Raw genomic sequence first — 16,073 nt, forward strand, 5'->3', positions numbered from 1 at the left:
GTCTTATTTATATTGTGCTGTCAGAACTCAATCTCTTGACATGAGGTTTCTGCAGTAGCATAATATGAATAGAAAAAGCATTCAAAATAAAAACTAAAACTTAGAAATTGATAGGTTTTTTTAAAAAAAAGATTAAGGATACATAGATCCGTAAATCTGCAAGTTTACATATAAAGAACTGTTTTGGTGGTTAGGCACAGATAAGGCATGTGGTCATTAGAAGGACTAGGTGTGGTGGTGCCATACGAAGGTAAGTACAGTATGACACAAGTACAGTAGCTGATGTAAGGGTTTTATACAGAGATAATAGGAGACAATAAGTAACAAAAACAACTTGTACAGCTTGATCCCTTCTTTCTCCCTGTAACTCCATCCATAGAGACAAAATGCCTATATAATTTTGCCCTAGATAATGCCTTTTGTATGAGAGATTCTTTGCATTCAGTCTGTAAGATATTGGAGCCCAGAACGTGTGAAATGAAAAATCAGGAGATGCTGAAGTGTGGGCGAAAAACAGTTATTTTTGATTTAAGCATCATAGAAGCTATTGTAATTCTACACTCCAAAATTCTTCACATGTCCTATTTAAAAAAAAAAAAAAAAAAAAAAAAGGGGCAGCCCAAGTTTCCCATAAATCTGTTACTGCTATCAAAAGCTAGGGTTGTAGGGTGGAAGCCTACACTCAATCTTAACTGTAAAGACAGGGCCATAATATTTAAGATGTCTGAAATGCTGAAGGGTTTCTACTACTGTTTAATTCCCATAATCCAGAACACCATGACTAGAGACATTAATAAAAGCTGAGACCCGAGATTTTATTTTTTGGGTATTAATATAACAAACAAAAGGAGAACCACTTCTCCATTCTCAGTCTGGGGATGCTGAGTTTGAACATGGAAAGGACAGAGGACGACTTGGGGAATACTATACTGTTGAGTCCTCTTTTACTCTGTATTTTCCACTTGATCTAATTCAGGAGCACTCCCATAAATAGCACTTCTCTCATTCTGCAAGTGAGAGCAGGGAGAACAAGAGTCCCTACTGGCATGTTTCCCCAGCAACCCCTACAAAGTTCTCAAACTGTAGGGCAGACCAAAGGGTAATTTTATGCAGGAGCAATTGCTGAAGTGAATTTGAACAATTTCAGCTGGCACAGTGCCCTGGACATAACTGTAATCTAGCTATACATTAAGTAGGTCTGCTAGCATTTTCTATTACTAAGCTTGCCTGCTATCTCCCATAATTAAGACCTTGCTTAACATTTTGCCAAATTTGAACCATTTGGGATGAAAGATTTCATTCAGACTGCCTCAGCACGTATTCTTCTGGAAAATTTCAGCCAAAATGCTTCAGCCATTTTTAAGAGCAAGGCTAGAGATGTTAAAAGATCTGGTGACCTTTTCTTTGAGAAGCTCTAGCACCCCCAGGCTTTGGAGCAGGGACTCAAAACTTAGCAGGAGGTGACCTGTATGTCAGGGATGTGAGTTCTGCTGTATATGTGAAAATCCCCCCAAATGTGGTCAATATATAAGCCTTAATGTACAATGTATAAGTTGTACATGATTGTTAGAGACCCTTAAGATTTTTAGCAGCTAAATTCCAACTGCATTGGTCATGCTCCAGCCTGAGGCTAAGCATGACTTTCCATGCAATTGTTGCTTTAGGCTTTTGCAGGCTGGGGCTGATTACTGACCCTGAGAGCAGGGAGCATTGTGTGATCAATGCCCTGCCAATTGGGCCCTGTCATCATGGGGAAGGAAGCTGCTTGATTTGAATGCAGAGGAGAAAGAATTAGAGGTGGGGTTGGAGGAGACTGGGGCAAGAGGCAGGCAGTGGTGAGGGGGGAAGCTGGAACTAGGAATTGGAGTAGATTGGAGACTAGGCTAGGAAACAGTGAGTGGGGGGGGGGGGGAAAGGCGGTGGTGGTTGTAATAAGACAGATCTGACCTGGTGCCTAAGAGTGCTGGGGGGTGGCGGTGGTGGATGGGGGGAGAACTAAGACTGGCTGGTAGAAGAGACTGAGACCAGGAACTGAGGGCTGGGAATGATTGGCAAGGAAACTGAGATAGTGAGTCCATAGTAGCCTCAGCTCTACTTGCTAGGCAAGGAGATGGACTGGGATAAGAAACATCATAAATGGAAATTGGGACTGTCTAGAGGAGGAGTATGGGATGCAGAGCCACGGTTGAGTCAGGGACAGGTTGGAGAGGACTAGGCAGAAGGGGTCAAGCTTTCATGGAGGTAAAAACCATGGCAAATGGGAGATGCTGCGGTGGGTGCCTGTGGGCGCGGGCAGCGTGCACCACGTAGAACTGCCTGGCCACCCCTGCATGTGGAGCCAGATATGGTGGCTGCTTCTGGGAGCTACATGGAGGCAGGGAGCCTGCCTTAGCTTCATTGAATTACCACCTGAGGTAAACGCTGCCTGGCTGGAGCCTGCACCCTGAATGCTGTCCTGCACCCCAACATTCTTTCCCCAGGTCAGAACCCCCTCCCAGAGCCTGTACCCCAATCTCCTGCTCCAGCCCTGAGCCCCTTCCTGCATCCAAACTCCCTCCTGGAGTCTGCACATCCTCCTGAACCCTGCCCCAGCCTTGAGCCTCCTCCTACACCCCAAATCCCTCATCCCTGGCCCCCCCCAGAGCTCTCAACCCCTGCCCAGAGCCGCCTCCTGCATCCTGAGCCCCTCATTCCTAGCCCCACCCCAGAACCCTCACTCCCTCTCACACCCCAAACTCCTGCCCCAGCCCAGTGAAAGTGAGTGAGGGTGGGGGAGAGCAAGCAACAGAGGGAGGAGGGAATGAAGTGATGGGGTCGAGTCCTTGAAGAAGGAGCAGGGCAAGGGTATTTGGTTTTGTGAGATTAGAAATCTGGCAACCCTACTTCCAGATTCTGCAATAAATGAGGCAGGGGTCCTACAGACAACAGCAGCTTCTTTCACTATTCATTTGCAGTGCAAGTCCATCCCATGCACTGAATGAAACAGTGGTCCCGTGGAAGTATGGTTGTGATGATTACAAACCTATATTGTAATGCATATGCTCAAAGGGGTCACGCTGAGATTGCATGGGCAAACTTAATTCATAACATTTCCTAAATTTTGAGTGCTTGATTTGCAACCTGAATAAAGTTGTCATCCTTTTTCACATGTGTAATATTTAATGCTAACTGATCCAGAATGCAAGATTATGTGCCTATAAATTATTAATTGGTACGATCCATTGCTAGTACTGTACAAGAGCTCCTTAAAAATGCTGCAATGGAACCTACACATGTTGCAGTAACTTCAAAATATCTGTGTAATAGAAAAATTACAGTGCGGATTGTCTCCAAGAAAGGATGTGAGATTGCATCTCACTAAAATGTGAAAAACCTACATTTTTTCTAGTATAGGTGATTAAATGTAACAGCATATCTTAAGTCTTCAATTTTTCATTCATCTGCTCCAGTCTAGTGGTATTTGATTAAACAAACATGCCTTCAGCTGGCCTTGTGACTTAGGCTGCCTCAGAGTAATAATAAAGGGAATGACTTTGTAGTTATGCAGAGTTGTGAAACAGAGCGGAGGTAACATGTTAAGGTTAGTGAGAGTGGGGAATTGCTGGAAGGATGAATTTGAGCAGAACCACTAAGTTAGTGTCCTTCACAATCTTTGGAGCATCAGTAACAGCAAGATTGTAACATGGTTCAATCCTGTGTCCTTTTTAACCCAATGGTAAAATGCGTCAGGGTAAAATCAAATTATTTAGTATCAGTATGAGGTTACAAAAAACATTGTTTTAGCCCAATGTTACTCTTGTTTTGCATAAAACTAAGTAAATACCAAACTTGCATAACATAATAATCGTACCCCTTTAATTATATCAGTTTGAAACTGAAATAGGTACATTATAACAGTTTCTAGTATAGGCAGTGATGCAGGTATAACGATGCTTGTTGTACGTTATATGTTATAATTCTTGGTGCATTGGGAGGGAGTTATGGCCATGGTCTACCCAGGTACGTCACCTCTGGGGTTTCCAGTGCTAGCACTAGCAGATAAAGCCCTGCTCCTTTGCTTTGAGGAGTGCAAGCAGCAGTATTGTGTATGCACTGCACTGGTGAAAAATTCCCCTCTCTCACCATACCCACAGAAAAATTACAATAGTCCTGTGTTTTGTGGGGGGAGACTTTTAAATCCGGGATTTAGATGCCCATTTCCCATAGAAAAGTCAATAGGACTACTAACTGTCCTTTTTGCCTTTTGATATTCTCCCCCTTATTTCAGATTGTATACATCTTTTAAGTTCTTGTAACAAGGCATGTTTTTATAAACAACCTAAGCAGTATTGGTCTGCTCAGCAGACCTCCCAGGAAAACACTTAATTGACAATATTTGCTCTTTAATATTAATATTCCATATTTTTACTGTCAATATTTTATCTCCCTCGAGCCCATTAGCACAGATTTGAAGTACAAAAACTTTCTCACTGGCCCAACTTCTGCACTATCACAAGCATGCTCAATTCACATAAAAGTTGAAGTGTGCATGTATCTGAATTTGGCCTGCTGGTTGGAAAGGTACTTTTTAATTTTCCCAACCCCTCTTTATGGTCTTGCACTTAAGTATTTGCAGATTCCACGAATCTTTGTGGTCATTTTTTGGTTTCCTTTGGCTCAGCGAGTAAGCTTTCTAGCAATGGAGTTGACGTTTTGGGTTTGGTGTCAGTCTTTATTGCATTCACTGGAAAAATACAGAGCTCCATACAAGAAAAAAGAGAGGCAGTTTTTCCCAGCATATTTTCATTAGCCATGAGTTCTCTTTATTTTATTAATTAATTCCAGAAAGTTTACAGGTGAATGGCGGCACAGCAATGAGCGCTTAAGTGCTGTAAGAAGTGGTTTGGTATCTCTTTTTGAAAAGATACTTGAAAGGGAAATATTTCCCTTACATCAGGATTGTTACAGATTGGCTGCTCCAATAAGTGAGGGAAATTAACTGCATTTAAAAATACCCAAAAAACAAACTTCTTTTGGCCCCCGTTCAGAACCAGCTGCAACAAAAATTACACTGGTTCCATTTTCATGTGATAGAACAGGGCGAAAAATCAGTCTCCTTCCCTCCTTCTGTCAGCAAACACGAACTATCAGGATCTCCATAATATAGCAGCATTCCAGTCCTTGGGTTACTGGTTGACTGGTCCACAGTTGTCGGTAAAACAGAAATGTACAAAGTGGTACAGCTCTTTGGGACTGAGACCTCACGGTAGAGACATCTCTTGGCACTGTATCAATTAGCCACTTAATTGGCTGCCTTCCACTCCAATATTTATAAATCTTCTCATCTTTGTGCTCTGATTGGCTCATGTCTCCAGAGTGGTGTGACCTGGCTGTCGTCTTGCCTACAATGAAACATTCCTATACAGCTTCAGAAACAGCTACTGAGCATGTCCATTAACCTCAATACTCTCTTTTAAATATATTTGGGCTCTTCCAGCTCAGTTGCCCTGCCCTGTGCATAGAATTCTAAAAGCCATGTGTACATCCCAGTGTTTATCTTTTATTTGTGCTAAAAATAATAAAATACTGCAGTTACACACACACACACACACACACACACACACACATAGCACAAGAGCTTGCATTCTGACCCAGATATCCCCATCGGGGGTAGCTGGCAAAGAGCTGAAATTGCAATGCTTTAGTTTCAAAATAGCTTGGAGAACTCCATTACTGCATTTATATCCTCCTATTCTCCTTCCCTCTTTGTTCTCCCGCCAAACTCAGTGAAAATAAAGCTTGACAGTTTTGTGCCCTTTTTATTTAAGGGGTAGGGCATGTTAAAGGTAAGCAGTCAAGTTTCACAGCTGTTTGTTACTAGCATTGTTTGTTGCTGGTACAAGATAAAGCCTTTGATTGTAAGGTCAGATAAAGAGGAACAGTAAGAAAGAAAAGGGGGCTCTGACATAGGACCTAGTTGTGAGAAAATGAAACAAAAAGTAAGTAAAAAATTGGTATGCAGCTGAATATAAAGGTAATCCCTATTCCTGGGGAATAAGATATGCCTTGTACAAGACACTATGGCCCTGGCTAGACTAAATGGGTGGAAGGGCAGAAGGTGGAGAATGTCTGTATCCTATTATGAATTGGAGGAAATTACTGTCTGTATTCTGTATGCTGGTGGGCTCAGAATATCCTGCTGGCAGTCTGGTTAGTACTGCAGGATAGAGAAAAAAAGCAGAGAAATGTTAGTTCTTGTTGTTTAAAATAACCTAGCTGAGATCAGAAGATGTTTTCAAAAATGTTTGAAAGGATAAACTGGCTTTCTTTAATTAACTGAAAATTCTCTGTTTTCTTTCAGGAGTGTTTTTTCTCTGAAACCATTGCTGTTAAAGGGCTCCAAACGGGAGAAATAAATCCAGTCTGCTTGTCGAGTCCCTGGCTCAGTGTGAAAGTGCTTTCATGAGGTAACATTGGGCCAAAGTCAACCTTTTTCTCCTTTCTGAATCTGCAGCCAAGAAATGGGCCAGAAAATCTCAGGGAGCATAAAGTCTGTGGATGTGAGGGAGCCCCCTTATAGACCTGTTAAACGAAAGCTGAGGGGACCAGATTTTTGCAAGCCTGCTCGCCTGGATATGCTGCTGGATATGCCCCCTTCCCAACTGGAGGTCCAGTATAAACATGCTTGGAACAATGAAGATCGATCTTTAAATATATTTGTAAAGGAAGATGACAAACTAACTTTTCATAGGCACCCAGTTGCCCAAAGCACAGATTGCATCCGGGGCAAAGTTGGCTACACAAGAGGCCTACATGTCTGGCAAATTCACTGGCCCACTAGGCAACGAGGAACACATGCTGTGGTGGGTGTATCAACAGCAGAAGCTCCATTACATTCTGTAGGATATACATCATTGGTTGGTAGCAACAGTGAATCATGGGGCTGGGATCTGGGACGTAACAAACTTTATCACAATTGTAAAAACCAACCTGGGGTGACGTATCCTGTTTTTTTGGAACCAGATGAGTCTTTTGTACTCCCAGACTCCTTACTGGTAGTTTTGGATATGGATGAAGGAACGCTTAGCTTCATTGTAGATGGACAGTATCTTGGAGTGGCCTTCCGAGGACTGAAAGGGAAAAAACTTTACCCTGTAGTCAGTGCAGTTTGGGGGCACTGTGAAATTACAATGAGCTACATCAATGGGCTTGATCGTAAGTGTTCTCAAACATATGCATTCTAATATCTCAACTTTTTCCAAACTACTTCTTTTTATTTAACTTTCTCTTAACCCCTTCTGATATTGTAAATGGAGAGTGCTGGAAAGAGGACCCCTGGTTGCTGTTAGTAAATACCCCCTGTAAAACTATCAAACCTGATGAAACTCCTTCCCATTAACTTCTGTTCCACAGGTGGCTGTGGATTGTGTCAAAATATCAAGCCAGGTCCTAAGACTTTTTTTTTTTTTTTTTGAATCCTGTAGAACAAATTACTGTCTGTCTAACTTATTTTTGGTTTTCTGGCATAGAGAACATCTGGAAATCTCAGTCTTTCAAAAGTCATTTTATTTCAGTAAAATGGGCAGGCTGGGAAAATATCCAGAAAGCTTTTAATGCATTTTCATTGTAAAGTTTTGGTTTATTTGAAATTAATATATTTAAAATATTGAAATTTAAATTATTTGAATGTGAGTCCCTTTTCTTAAATTCTTGACAGATTACGGCAGAAGATGAGTTACCTTCTCTGAAAATGAAGTTTAATATTCTTCTTTAGCTCTGATTTTGAGGCTTGATCATGAATTAAAGTATCCAGAACAAGGACAGTATGATCATATAGGCTCCTCCGGTGGCAGTGCAAGGGAGATTGGCTGGCTTGCAAATCACAGCCTACCTCCAGGTTTCCTTGCAGCTCCAGGAGCAGAATAAGCCCTATACCCAGTTTAGCAAACATCTACTGGTGTGCTGGCACAGCTCTACTGCTTGGGCACTGTGGGCAACGAGCGTGCCTGGGGGTTTAGAGAGTAAATGTAGCGGCTCTTTGGAGCCTGCTTCACTCCTGTACTGTGTGGGTTGGAACAGACAGGCCACTCAAGGAGGTAAGGGGCACTTTCTTCTTACTGGTTCCCATGGCTGTACAATCTGGGCAGCAATATGGCCCTGAACCATGAACGTAAATTCATAGTGTGTGTGACTGGGATAGCTAGCTGGATAAAAGTTTGTTCGTTCTGGAACTTTACGTTGTGAATTAGACTATTGGCTATTTCTTGTGAAGAAGAATTTAATAGAAATTGCACACTTTCTGACTCGCACACAATAATTCTGGGAGGGACATATCCCTTTAGATTTGCTTCTAATGGGATAGTCTAAATTCTCTCCACCAAAAGTAATTCTCTGCTCATTAGCCTTATAATTGATTTGTGAGCTGCTGTAAAATCATAATTAAAGAACTTGACCCTGTTTAAGATTACCTTTTAACACACATACATAGCACTCTCATTGGGGAGAAAAACTTATCAGCAGAAGCCTTACAAGCATATTGCAGCTAAAAATCAAATGAAACTTTTGAGTGCCTTAGAAAAAGGAAGAATAAAGGATCAAAAGTTCTGTAGCCATTAATTTGAAACCTGGAAGAGTTCTTTTTGACAACTTGGCTTTCTTCTTATTTTTGGAAACTGAATAAATACGAATTCAGTGCAAACATACAACTTGTTTTGCATGTTGGCAACGTCACATAGATAAGCAAAACCTCAGTATCTGTTGTGTTTAAATCAGAGGTGGGTAAACTACAGTCTGCGGGCCCACCTGCCCAGCCCCTGAGCTCCTGGCTAGGGAGGCTAGCCCCTGGCTCCTCCCCCGCTGTCCCTCCTCCCATGCAGTTATGCCCCTGCAGCTTGTACCTGCCCACCTCCCAGGCTTTACAGTAAGCCTGTCCTGCTGCTCTGAGTGGCAGGTAAGGGGGCAGGAGGTCCCAGGGGGCAGTTGGATGGGGTGGAGGGTGGTCAGGAGATGGGGGGTGCTGGGGGGTCCCGGTGGGTGGGGGCAGGGAGCAGGGGGGTCAGATAGAGGGTGGGGTCTTGTGGGGGCAGTCAGGGACAGGGGTCCCGGGAGGGGGTGGTCAGGGAACAAAAAGTGGGTCGGGAGTCCCGCGGGCCTGTTGGTGGCAGGGGTGTGGATAGAGGTCAGGGCAGTCAGGGAGCAGGGGGGTTGGATAGGGGGTGGGGTCCTGGGGGGTGGTTAGGGGTGGGGAATCCTGGGAGAGGGCAGTCAGGGGACAAGGAGCAGGGGGGGTTGGATAGGCCAGGGGTTCTGGGGGGGCAGTCAAGGGGTGGGAAGTGGAAGGGGACCAGACAGTTTGCGGAGGCACAGCCTTCCCTACCCGGCCCTCCATACCATTTTGCAAGCCCCATGTGGCCCTTGGGCCAAAAAGTTTGCCTACCCCATGTTAAAGTCAGTTATGTTCCACTGTTTTAGCGGTTTTGTGGGTTATTCAACTGAGTACCAGAAGATAGAAAGGAGGGAGAGGATGTCCACAAGTAGGAAGAAAGGAGGAGGCAGGAAAAAAATAGAAGGTACAAAATGGATAAGAAGCAGGTGCTATGGGTTCCCCTTGGGGTGCCACCTGGAACTGGGGTACCGCTGAGCCCTCTGACTCACCAGCCTGGGCTCCCTCTCTCACTGTGTTGCCCAGACAAGCTACAGATCCAGTCCCAGTCCTACACTTCCACCAGCATTCACACAGGTAGGGACACACCCAGTTGCACTTACATGCAGGCTCTCTAACCAGCCACTGCATAAACCAAAAATAGACAGACTACAGCCAAAATAACCACCAGCTTCCCAGCCTAGGCTCCTAAAGCTGTACCATACTGTTCTGGTCAAAACCCTGACCAGTATGAATTAATTATCCAGTTTGCCTCCCCTTAATGTGGAGAGGAAATGCAACAGCCCCTGCCCCTTGAGCTAAAATTTCCAAGCACTTCACTTGAAATTTACTGGTTTAGATTAAAACATAAAATAAATTCTATCTTTTTGTAGTTAATAAACTTAAGTGATTACCTAGTAAATAAACAAAAATGCAAACTAAGCTTAACATACTAGAAAGATAGGATTTGAATTGACAGTCTCTCACCCTGATTGATGATGCAAGCAGGATTGCAGATTCTCAAGGCACAAGCTGCATTTGCTTTGTAGCTTGGGATCCCCAGGTTTTCATACACAGGCTAAAAATCCCTTTAGCATGGGTCCAGCACTTCCCCCAGTTCAGTCTTTGTTCCTCAGGTTTTTCAAGGAGTTTTGTGTGGGGAGTGAAGAACAACAGATAGCTTTAGCATTTGGCTGGAGCCATTTTCCCCCCTCCTTTTTTTTTTTTTTCTTCAAACTTAGTTCCCAGGCCACTTCGTAGAAAAATAAACATCCCAAAATGGAGTCCAGAGTCATGTGGCCTGGTCACATGCCCTTGCATGTCTTGCTGAGTCATGGCAGTCATTACAGGCTGTCTGGAGCATTCTCAGGAAGGCTCATCAGGTGGGGGATAAGCTTCTCCTAAGGCCTTTTGTTTTCCCTAATGGCCCATTACCTTGAATAGGGCCTTCACAGCCAGCTATCTAGGCCAGAAGCATTTTGCCTAGTGGGTGCTGCCCAGGTGTAACTAATTTTGAAATAGATACTGTGATGGAGCAAGGCCAGATGGCTATGGAAGAGTAGTGGGAGATAGATATATTAGCTCCAGGCTAAACAAATCCTTGGTACCTGGTTAAGTGAAATGGCAGCTGCTCCAGGTCAATTAAGACACCTGGGGCCAATTAAGAACTTTCCAGAAGGCAGGGAGAAGGCTAAGTTGATTGGGACATCTGAAGCCAATCAGGGGCTGGCTGAAACTAGTTAAAAGCCTCCCAGTCAGTCAGGTGGGTGTGCATGTCAGGAGCTGTGGGAGGAAGTTGCGCAGTTGGAAAGGCTGAGTAGTACACACCATATCAGGAACAAGGAAGGAGGTCCTGAGGTAAGGGTGAAGTGGAGCTTGAGGAAGTGAGGGCTGCTGTGGGGGAAGTAGCCCAGGGAATTGTACATGTCATGTTTCTAAAACGTCAGCTACCATAGTTGATACTATTAGGGTCCCTGGGCTGGAGCCCAGAATAGAGGGTGGGCCCGGGCTTCCCCCCCCCACCTATGCCCCCTGTTTAATCACTGAGACTGGGAGACAGAGACTGTGCAAGGAAGGATAACTTCTCCTCACCTCCCTCGCTGGCTTATGATGAAAATGGCTCAGTAGACTGTGTCCCTTGTCTCTAGAGAAAGAAGGGTTACGTGGAGGGTCACAGTGAGCCTCTGAGGCTAGCGAAATCTGCCAGGAAACACGGAACCCACGGAGGCAAGGACAGAGCTTTGTCACAATACATAGTCAATATTCATAACTTCAGATACAAAAATGATACAAGCTTACAAATAGGATAATCATGTTCAGCAAATCTTTTCCAATGACTGCTTCTATGCTCATCTTAAACAAAATGCATCATAATTACGCCATAATGGTATAATATCACTATGAAGAATATGGGGTGCAGTGTCACATCGTGGAAGAGGTAATACAGTTACACCGTGCTAGATAATTGTGGTCTATAAAATGATAGAAGAGAAGAAATAATTCTCTATCCTGTTTCTTGAGGGATAATCTTCTTGACTTCCATTCACTTAAAGAGAAAATCTTTGGTCTTTTCAGTGGTATGGGAAAGCTCTTAGGTTTTAGGAAGTCAATGGGTGGATTTTCAGACCTTTAATGTGGGTCAGCAAAGTTAAGGCTAATTTTAAAAATAGACTGGATTAGGAGTATATTTATCTAGGCCCAACAATTTGGCTGATTGGTGAAATGAAGCTTAGAGCCACTCTGCCTGCTGGCTAGGTGCCAGCTAACTCAGGGTGTTTCTGATCACAGGTTCATAGTTCCATCCCTTTTGTAGAGCTAGATCTTCTTGTATATTTTAATAATTTTTCATATTCTAAAAAAATATTTTTACATTTTTATTCGTTTTATCTTCTGAAGTGTCCTGTTCACAAAAGTGCTCTGAATACTTGCTGTTCAGATGAGGATTTTAGAATCCTCCAATGCCCACATAGCACAGTTGCTTAGCATAGAGTGAAAAAAGGAAAAGGAATAAAGATGACAGATTAAGTGATGGATTTACATATTTGTGATAAACGTCTGTTCTTGTCACAGTGGCACAAATTTGATACGGACCTTGGGCTTTATACATCATTATTCTGATAGTAATTTGTCCTAAAGAGAGAAGACAACTCTGCTTTGTGAATCTTTGTGACCTGAATATAACAATGCTCTCTGATTGTAGTGTTTATCTTTCTTTGGATATGGAACATAGTACTGTAGGTCTAAAGTATTATTGTTCTCCTCCTGTCCCCATCTGATAGTATTTCATTGCTAAAAATAAAGGACAAAGATTCTCTGCTTCTGTACCCTGCTGGCAGCACAAAGGGAATGAAATCTGGCCTTGTTTTCTTTGCTGGGGAACACCAGCAAGCCTTGAATGCCTATGCCTCCCTGTTCCACGATCTCAGCATGGAAAGCGTGTGAAGAGGGATGAGAGGAGAGCAGCCAGAGCATGCTACTCTTTGGCCATCTTTACCAAAGAGGACAGTTGCAGCTGATGCTGGTTGTCAGCTGGTGCATATTGGAACTCCCATTTAAGCTGCTCTAGCCTTGGACTGGGAAGAGACTCAGGGAACCATAACAGACTCTCTGTCAGTCCCCACTCCCATTACACTGAGTGGTTGCTGAGTGCAACGTAGGATCTCACACATGATGATCTCTTCTCCCCGCTTCCTCAAACAGAGCTGTTTTATTAGGAATGCAGATTTATTCAGTCTTTGATCTCTTGTATAATGGATTTTTCATTCAATTATGTATTTTTTCCGGTACACACTGCTGATATATAGGGTGCTTTACCTTTGCGTATGGTCAGGCCAGATTGCTACAGGAGAGTGATAGAAGGCAGATATATTAGCCCCAGGTTAAGTAGGTCCCTTTTTCCCTAGGTAAGGTAACAGGAAAGGTTCCAGAACAATCAGGAACTTTCTGGAAACAATTAAGGCAGATTGGCTACAGGTGTTCTAATCAGCCCATCAAGAAGCTGAAATCAATTAAGGCAGGCTTATCGGGGCACCAGGATTTAAAAAGGGGCTCACTTCAGTTTGTGGTGTGCAGGCGAGGAACTGGGAGCAAGAGGTGTAAGAAGCTGAGAGTGAGAAGGCGTACTACTGGAAGATTAAGTACAAGTATTTATCAGACATCAGGAGGAAGGTCCTCTGGTGAGAATAAGGAAGGTGTTGGGAGGAGGCCTTGGGGAAGTAGCCCAGGGAGTTGTAGCTGTCATACAGCTGTTACAGGAGCGCCTGTGGACAGCTGCAATCCACAGGGCCTTGGGCTGGAACCTGGAGTAGAGGGCGGGCCCGGGTTCCCTCCATCCCCCCAACTCCCTTCTTGATACCTGAGGAGTTGAACTGGACTGTGGATTCTACCAGAAGGGAAGGTCTCTGGCCTGTTCCCCGATCCACTAGGTGGATCAGCAGAGACTGCGGGGATTATTGTTCTTCTTTTCCCCATCCTGGACAGTGATGAGGCTAACTGAGTGAATGGCAGGTTTGAGCCACGAAAGTGGCTAAGCTGAGGGCTGCTGTGAACCTCTGAGGCGAGAAAATCCACCAATAAGTGCAGGACCCACCAAGGCAGAGAAGGAACTTTGTCACAATATACGCGCGCGCGCGCACACACACACACACTATTTTCAGATGTTAGAACATGGCTTAATAGGCAAAGTTGCTATGTGATGTGGTGTTCTACTATTCTAAGTAGGGCTTCATAAATATTGTTTTTTCTTCATCTACTTTTTCTTCAGGGAAGTTTTGTAGTTAAAACTTCTGTAATCTCCTAACTGCAAATAAATTTAAGGGAAGGAAAACCAAAAGATGGCCTCCATAATGGTTCAAAATTGCTTCAGCTTTAACTGTTAAAATATTTTCCTGAAACACTGCCAGGGATGACTCCTGGATTTTTGTGTATTCCTGTTTATAAAAACTAGTTTAAACCATGAGAGAAAGGTTCTGACATTTGGGTTTGGTAAGTTCTTTGAGGTGGTTGGGCTCTAGCATCTGATTGCAAGACCTTGGCTATAGGTTAGCAAAAACGTGTCATTGAAGGTGAACAGTTTTAATGTTTCTTTTTGTGTAACATAGTACAAAAGCAGATTGTAAAGTAAATGAACATCAGGATTCCAAATCAAAGTCTAGCTAAATTGAGAGACCTTTAATTGGCAACTAACGTAAAAATTAAATACATTTTTCCTGTTTTTCTTTTCAATTCCAGAGACTATTTCACTTTTTTTAATTAAATGCAAGAAGAAGGGGGGGGGTGCCAGTGCTTTCTGGGCAGTATTTTACCCCAACAAGAACACCACCTTCTTGTTGCCACATTCAGTGCTGTGAACTTTACTCTAATTGGTTATCAAGTAGAGGTGGGCAATTCGTTAAGGAAAACATTTTGGGTTGGTTCCAAAAATGTTCAAAATTTGCAAACAGATTGGAAAACTCCATTCCAGGCCAGCGAACTGTGCTCCATTCAATTTGAATTTGAATCCACATTTCCTTCCTCCATGGTGAGTGGCCGAATCTCTCTTCTCTCTTTCTCACATGCGCATAATGAATATATATAAGTATCTGAACAAAGTGGAACATCTCAAATAAGAGAGAGTGAGAGCAACCCACCTCAGAATAGCTTGGTGGTTAGGATGCTTACCAAGGAGGAGTAAGATCTGAGCTCAAATCCCTGCTCCAGAGTGGAGATTCAAACCTTGGGTCTTTTTATGAAGGATTTACTCCATTTGTTAGATTAAGCATAGGCAAGCTTGGTCAGTCTAAAGGTATATCTACAATTAGACATCCATGGTTGGCCCACACCAGTTGACTCGGGCTTGCGGGGCTCGGGCTAAAGAACTATTTAATTTGGGCTCCGGCTTCAGCCTGGGCTCTGGGACTCAACCTTGCAGAGTCCTAGCCAAGCCTGAATATCTACACTGCCATTAAACAGCCCCTTAACCAGGCCCTGCAAACCTGAGTCAACTGGCACAGGCCAGCTGGTGGGTTTTAATTGAAGAGTAGACAGATACCGTAAGGGGCCTTATCTGAGACATGAAGCTGTTCACAGCTAATGGTGCAGGCAGACATAAATATTCTCTAGTTACAAGCTCTCCGCCTTGCTCTAAACCTCAGACAGCTCAAATGCATCTTATTGCTCAGATGGATTAGGGGGGTCTCCCTAAAAAAAGGTATCTAAAGAAGAGGATGCTTCTATAGCAATGGCACAAATAGATTCTTATATTGCTCAGTGTGTCTCCCAGCAGGCAAATGTTCAGACAAATGGTCCGCATAAAAGCTACAGCAGCTAGGGGAATGATAACTGAGCCTGAAGGTCTTTTAACATGCTGATACAGTCGGGGATCAAGCTCAAGTTTATTTGCAGTGAAATATATGCTGACAATCGCTTCCTATAGTCCAGTGGTTCTCAACCAGGGTCTGGGGCCCACTGGGGGGCCGTGAGCAGGTTTCAGGGGTTTGCCAAGCAGGGCTTGCATAAGGCTTGCTGGGGCCCAGGGCAGAAAACCAAAGCCCCACCACCTGGGGCTGAAACCAAAGACTGAGCAACTTAGCCTCACAGAGCCCCCTGTGATGTGGGGCCCTAGGCAGTTGCCCTGCTTGCTATCCCCTAATGCTGGCCCTGTCTTTTATATGTCGAAAAACAATTGTGGCACAGATAGGCCGTAGCATGTTTATAGCATGTTGGGGGAGGGGGGGGAGGAGGTCTCAGAAAGAGAGAGGTTGAGAACGCCTGCTATAGTTGACTCATAGTGAGCTCTTTAAAGAATCCCCATATATGATTTACTTGTTCATCATGCATCTCTTAAATTCACTGGAGTCTTATTCAAGTTAGTTCAGTAATTTATAGAAGGTACTGGCAGCAACCAGATGACTAAGAAGAAAAGGAATATCTAAATAAGCTTGTTCTAGAGCAATAGCATCTAGAAATGTTAAAA

At 43.6% G+C, this 16,073-nt stretch overlaps 1 protein-coding gene across 8 annotated transcripts in view; it reads left to right on the forward strand.

The window, feature by feature from the left end:
- Nucleotides 1–16,073, forward strand: part of SPSB4 (splA/ryanodine receptor domain and SOCS box containing 4) — a 322,601-nt gene that overhangs the window by 192,312 nt on the left and 114,216 nt on the right. For 7 of the 8 annotated variants that reach the window (XM_038415097.2, XM_043492436.1, XM_038415095.2 and 4 more), the window contains one exon: nucleotides 6,341–7,194. In XM_038415097.2, coding sequence (XP_038271025.1) covers nucleotides 6,501–7,194 — 694 coding nt within the window. In that variant the 5' untranslated portion in view covers nucleotides 6,341–6,500. Of the gene's footprint in view, nucleotides 1–6,340; nucleotides 7,195–7,696; nucleotides 8,660–16,073 lie in introns of those variants that run through there. The other variant, XM_043492437.1, reaches the window with a different exon arrangement.

Source organism: Dermochelys coriacea, chromosome 9 (genome assembly GCF_009764565.3).
Source record: "Dermochelys coriacea isolate rDerCor1 chromosome 9, rDerCor1.pri.v4, whole genome shotgun sequence".
NCBI lineage: Eukaryota > Metazoa > Chordata > Testudines > Dermochelyidae > Dermochelys > Dermochelys coriacea.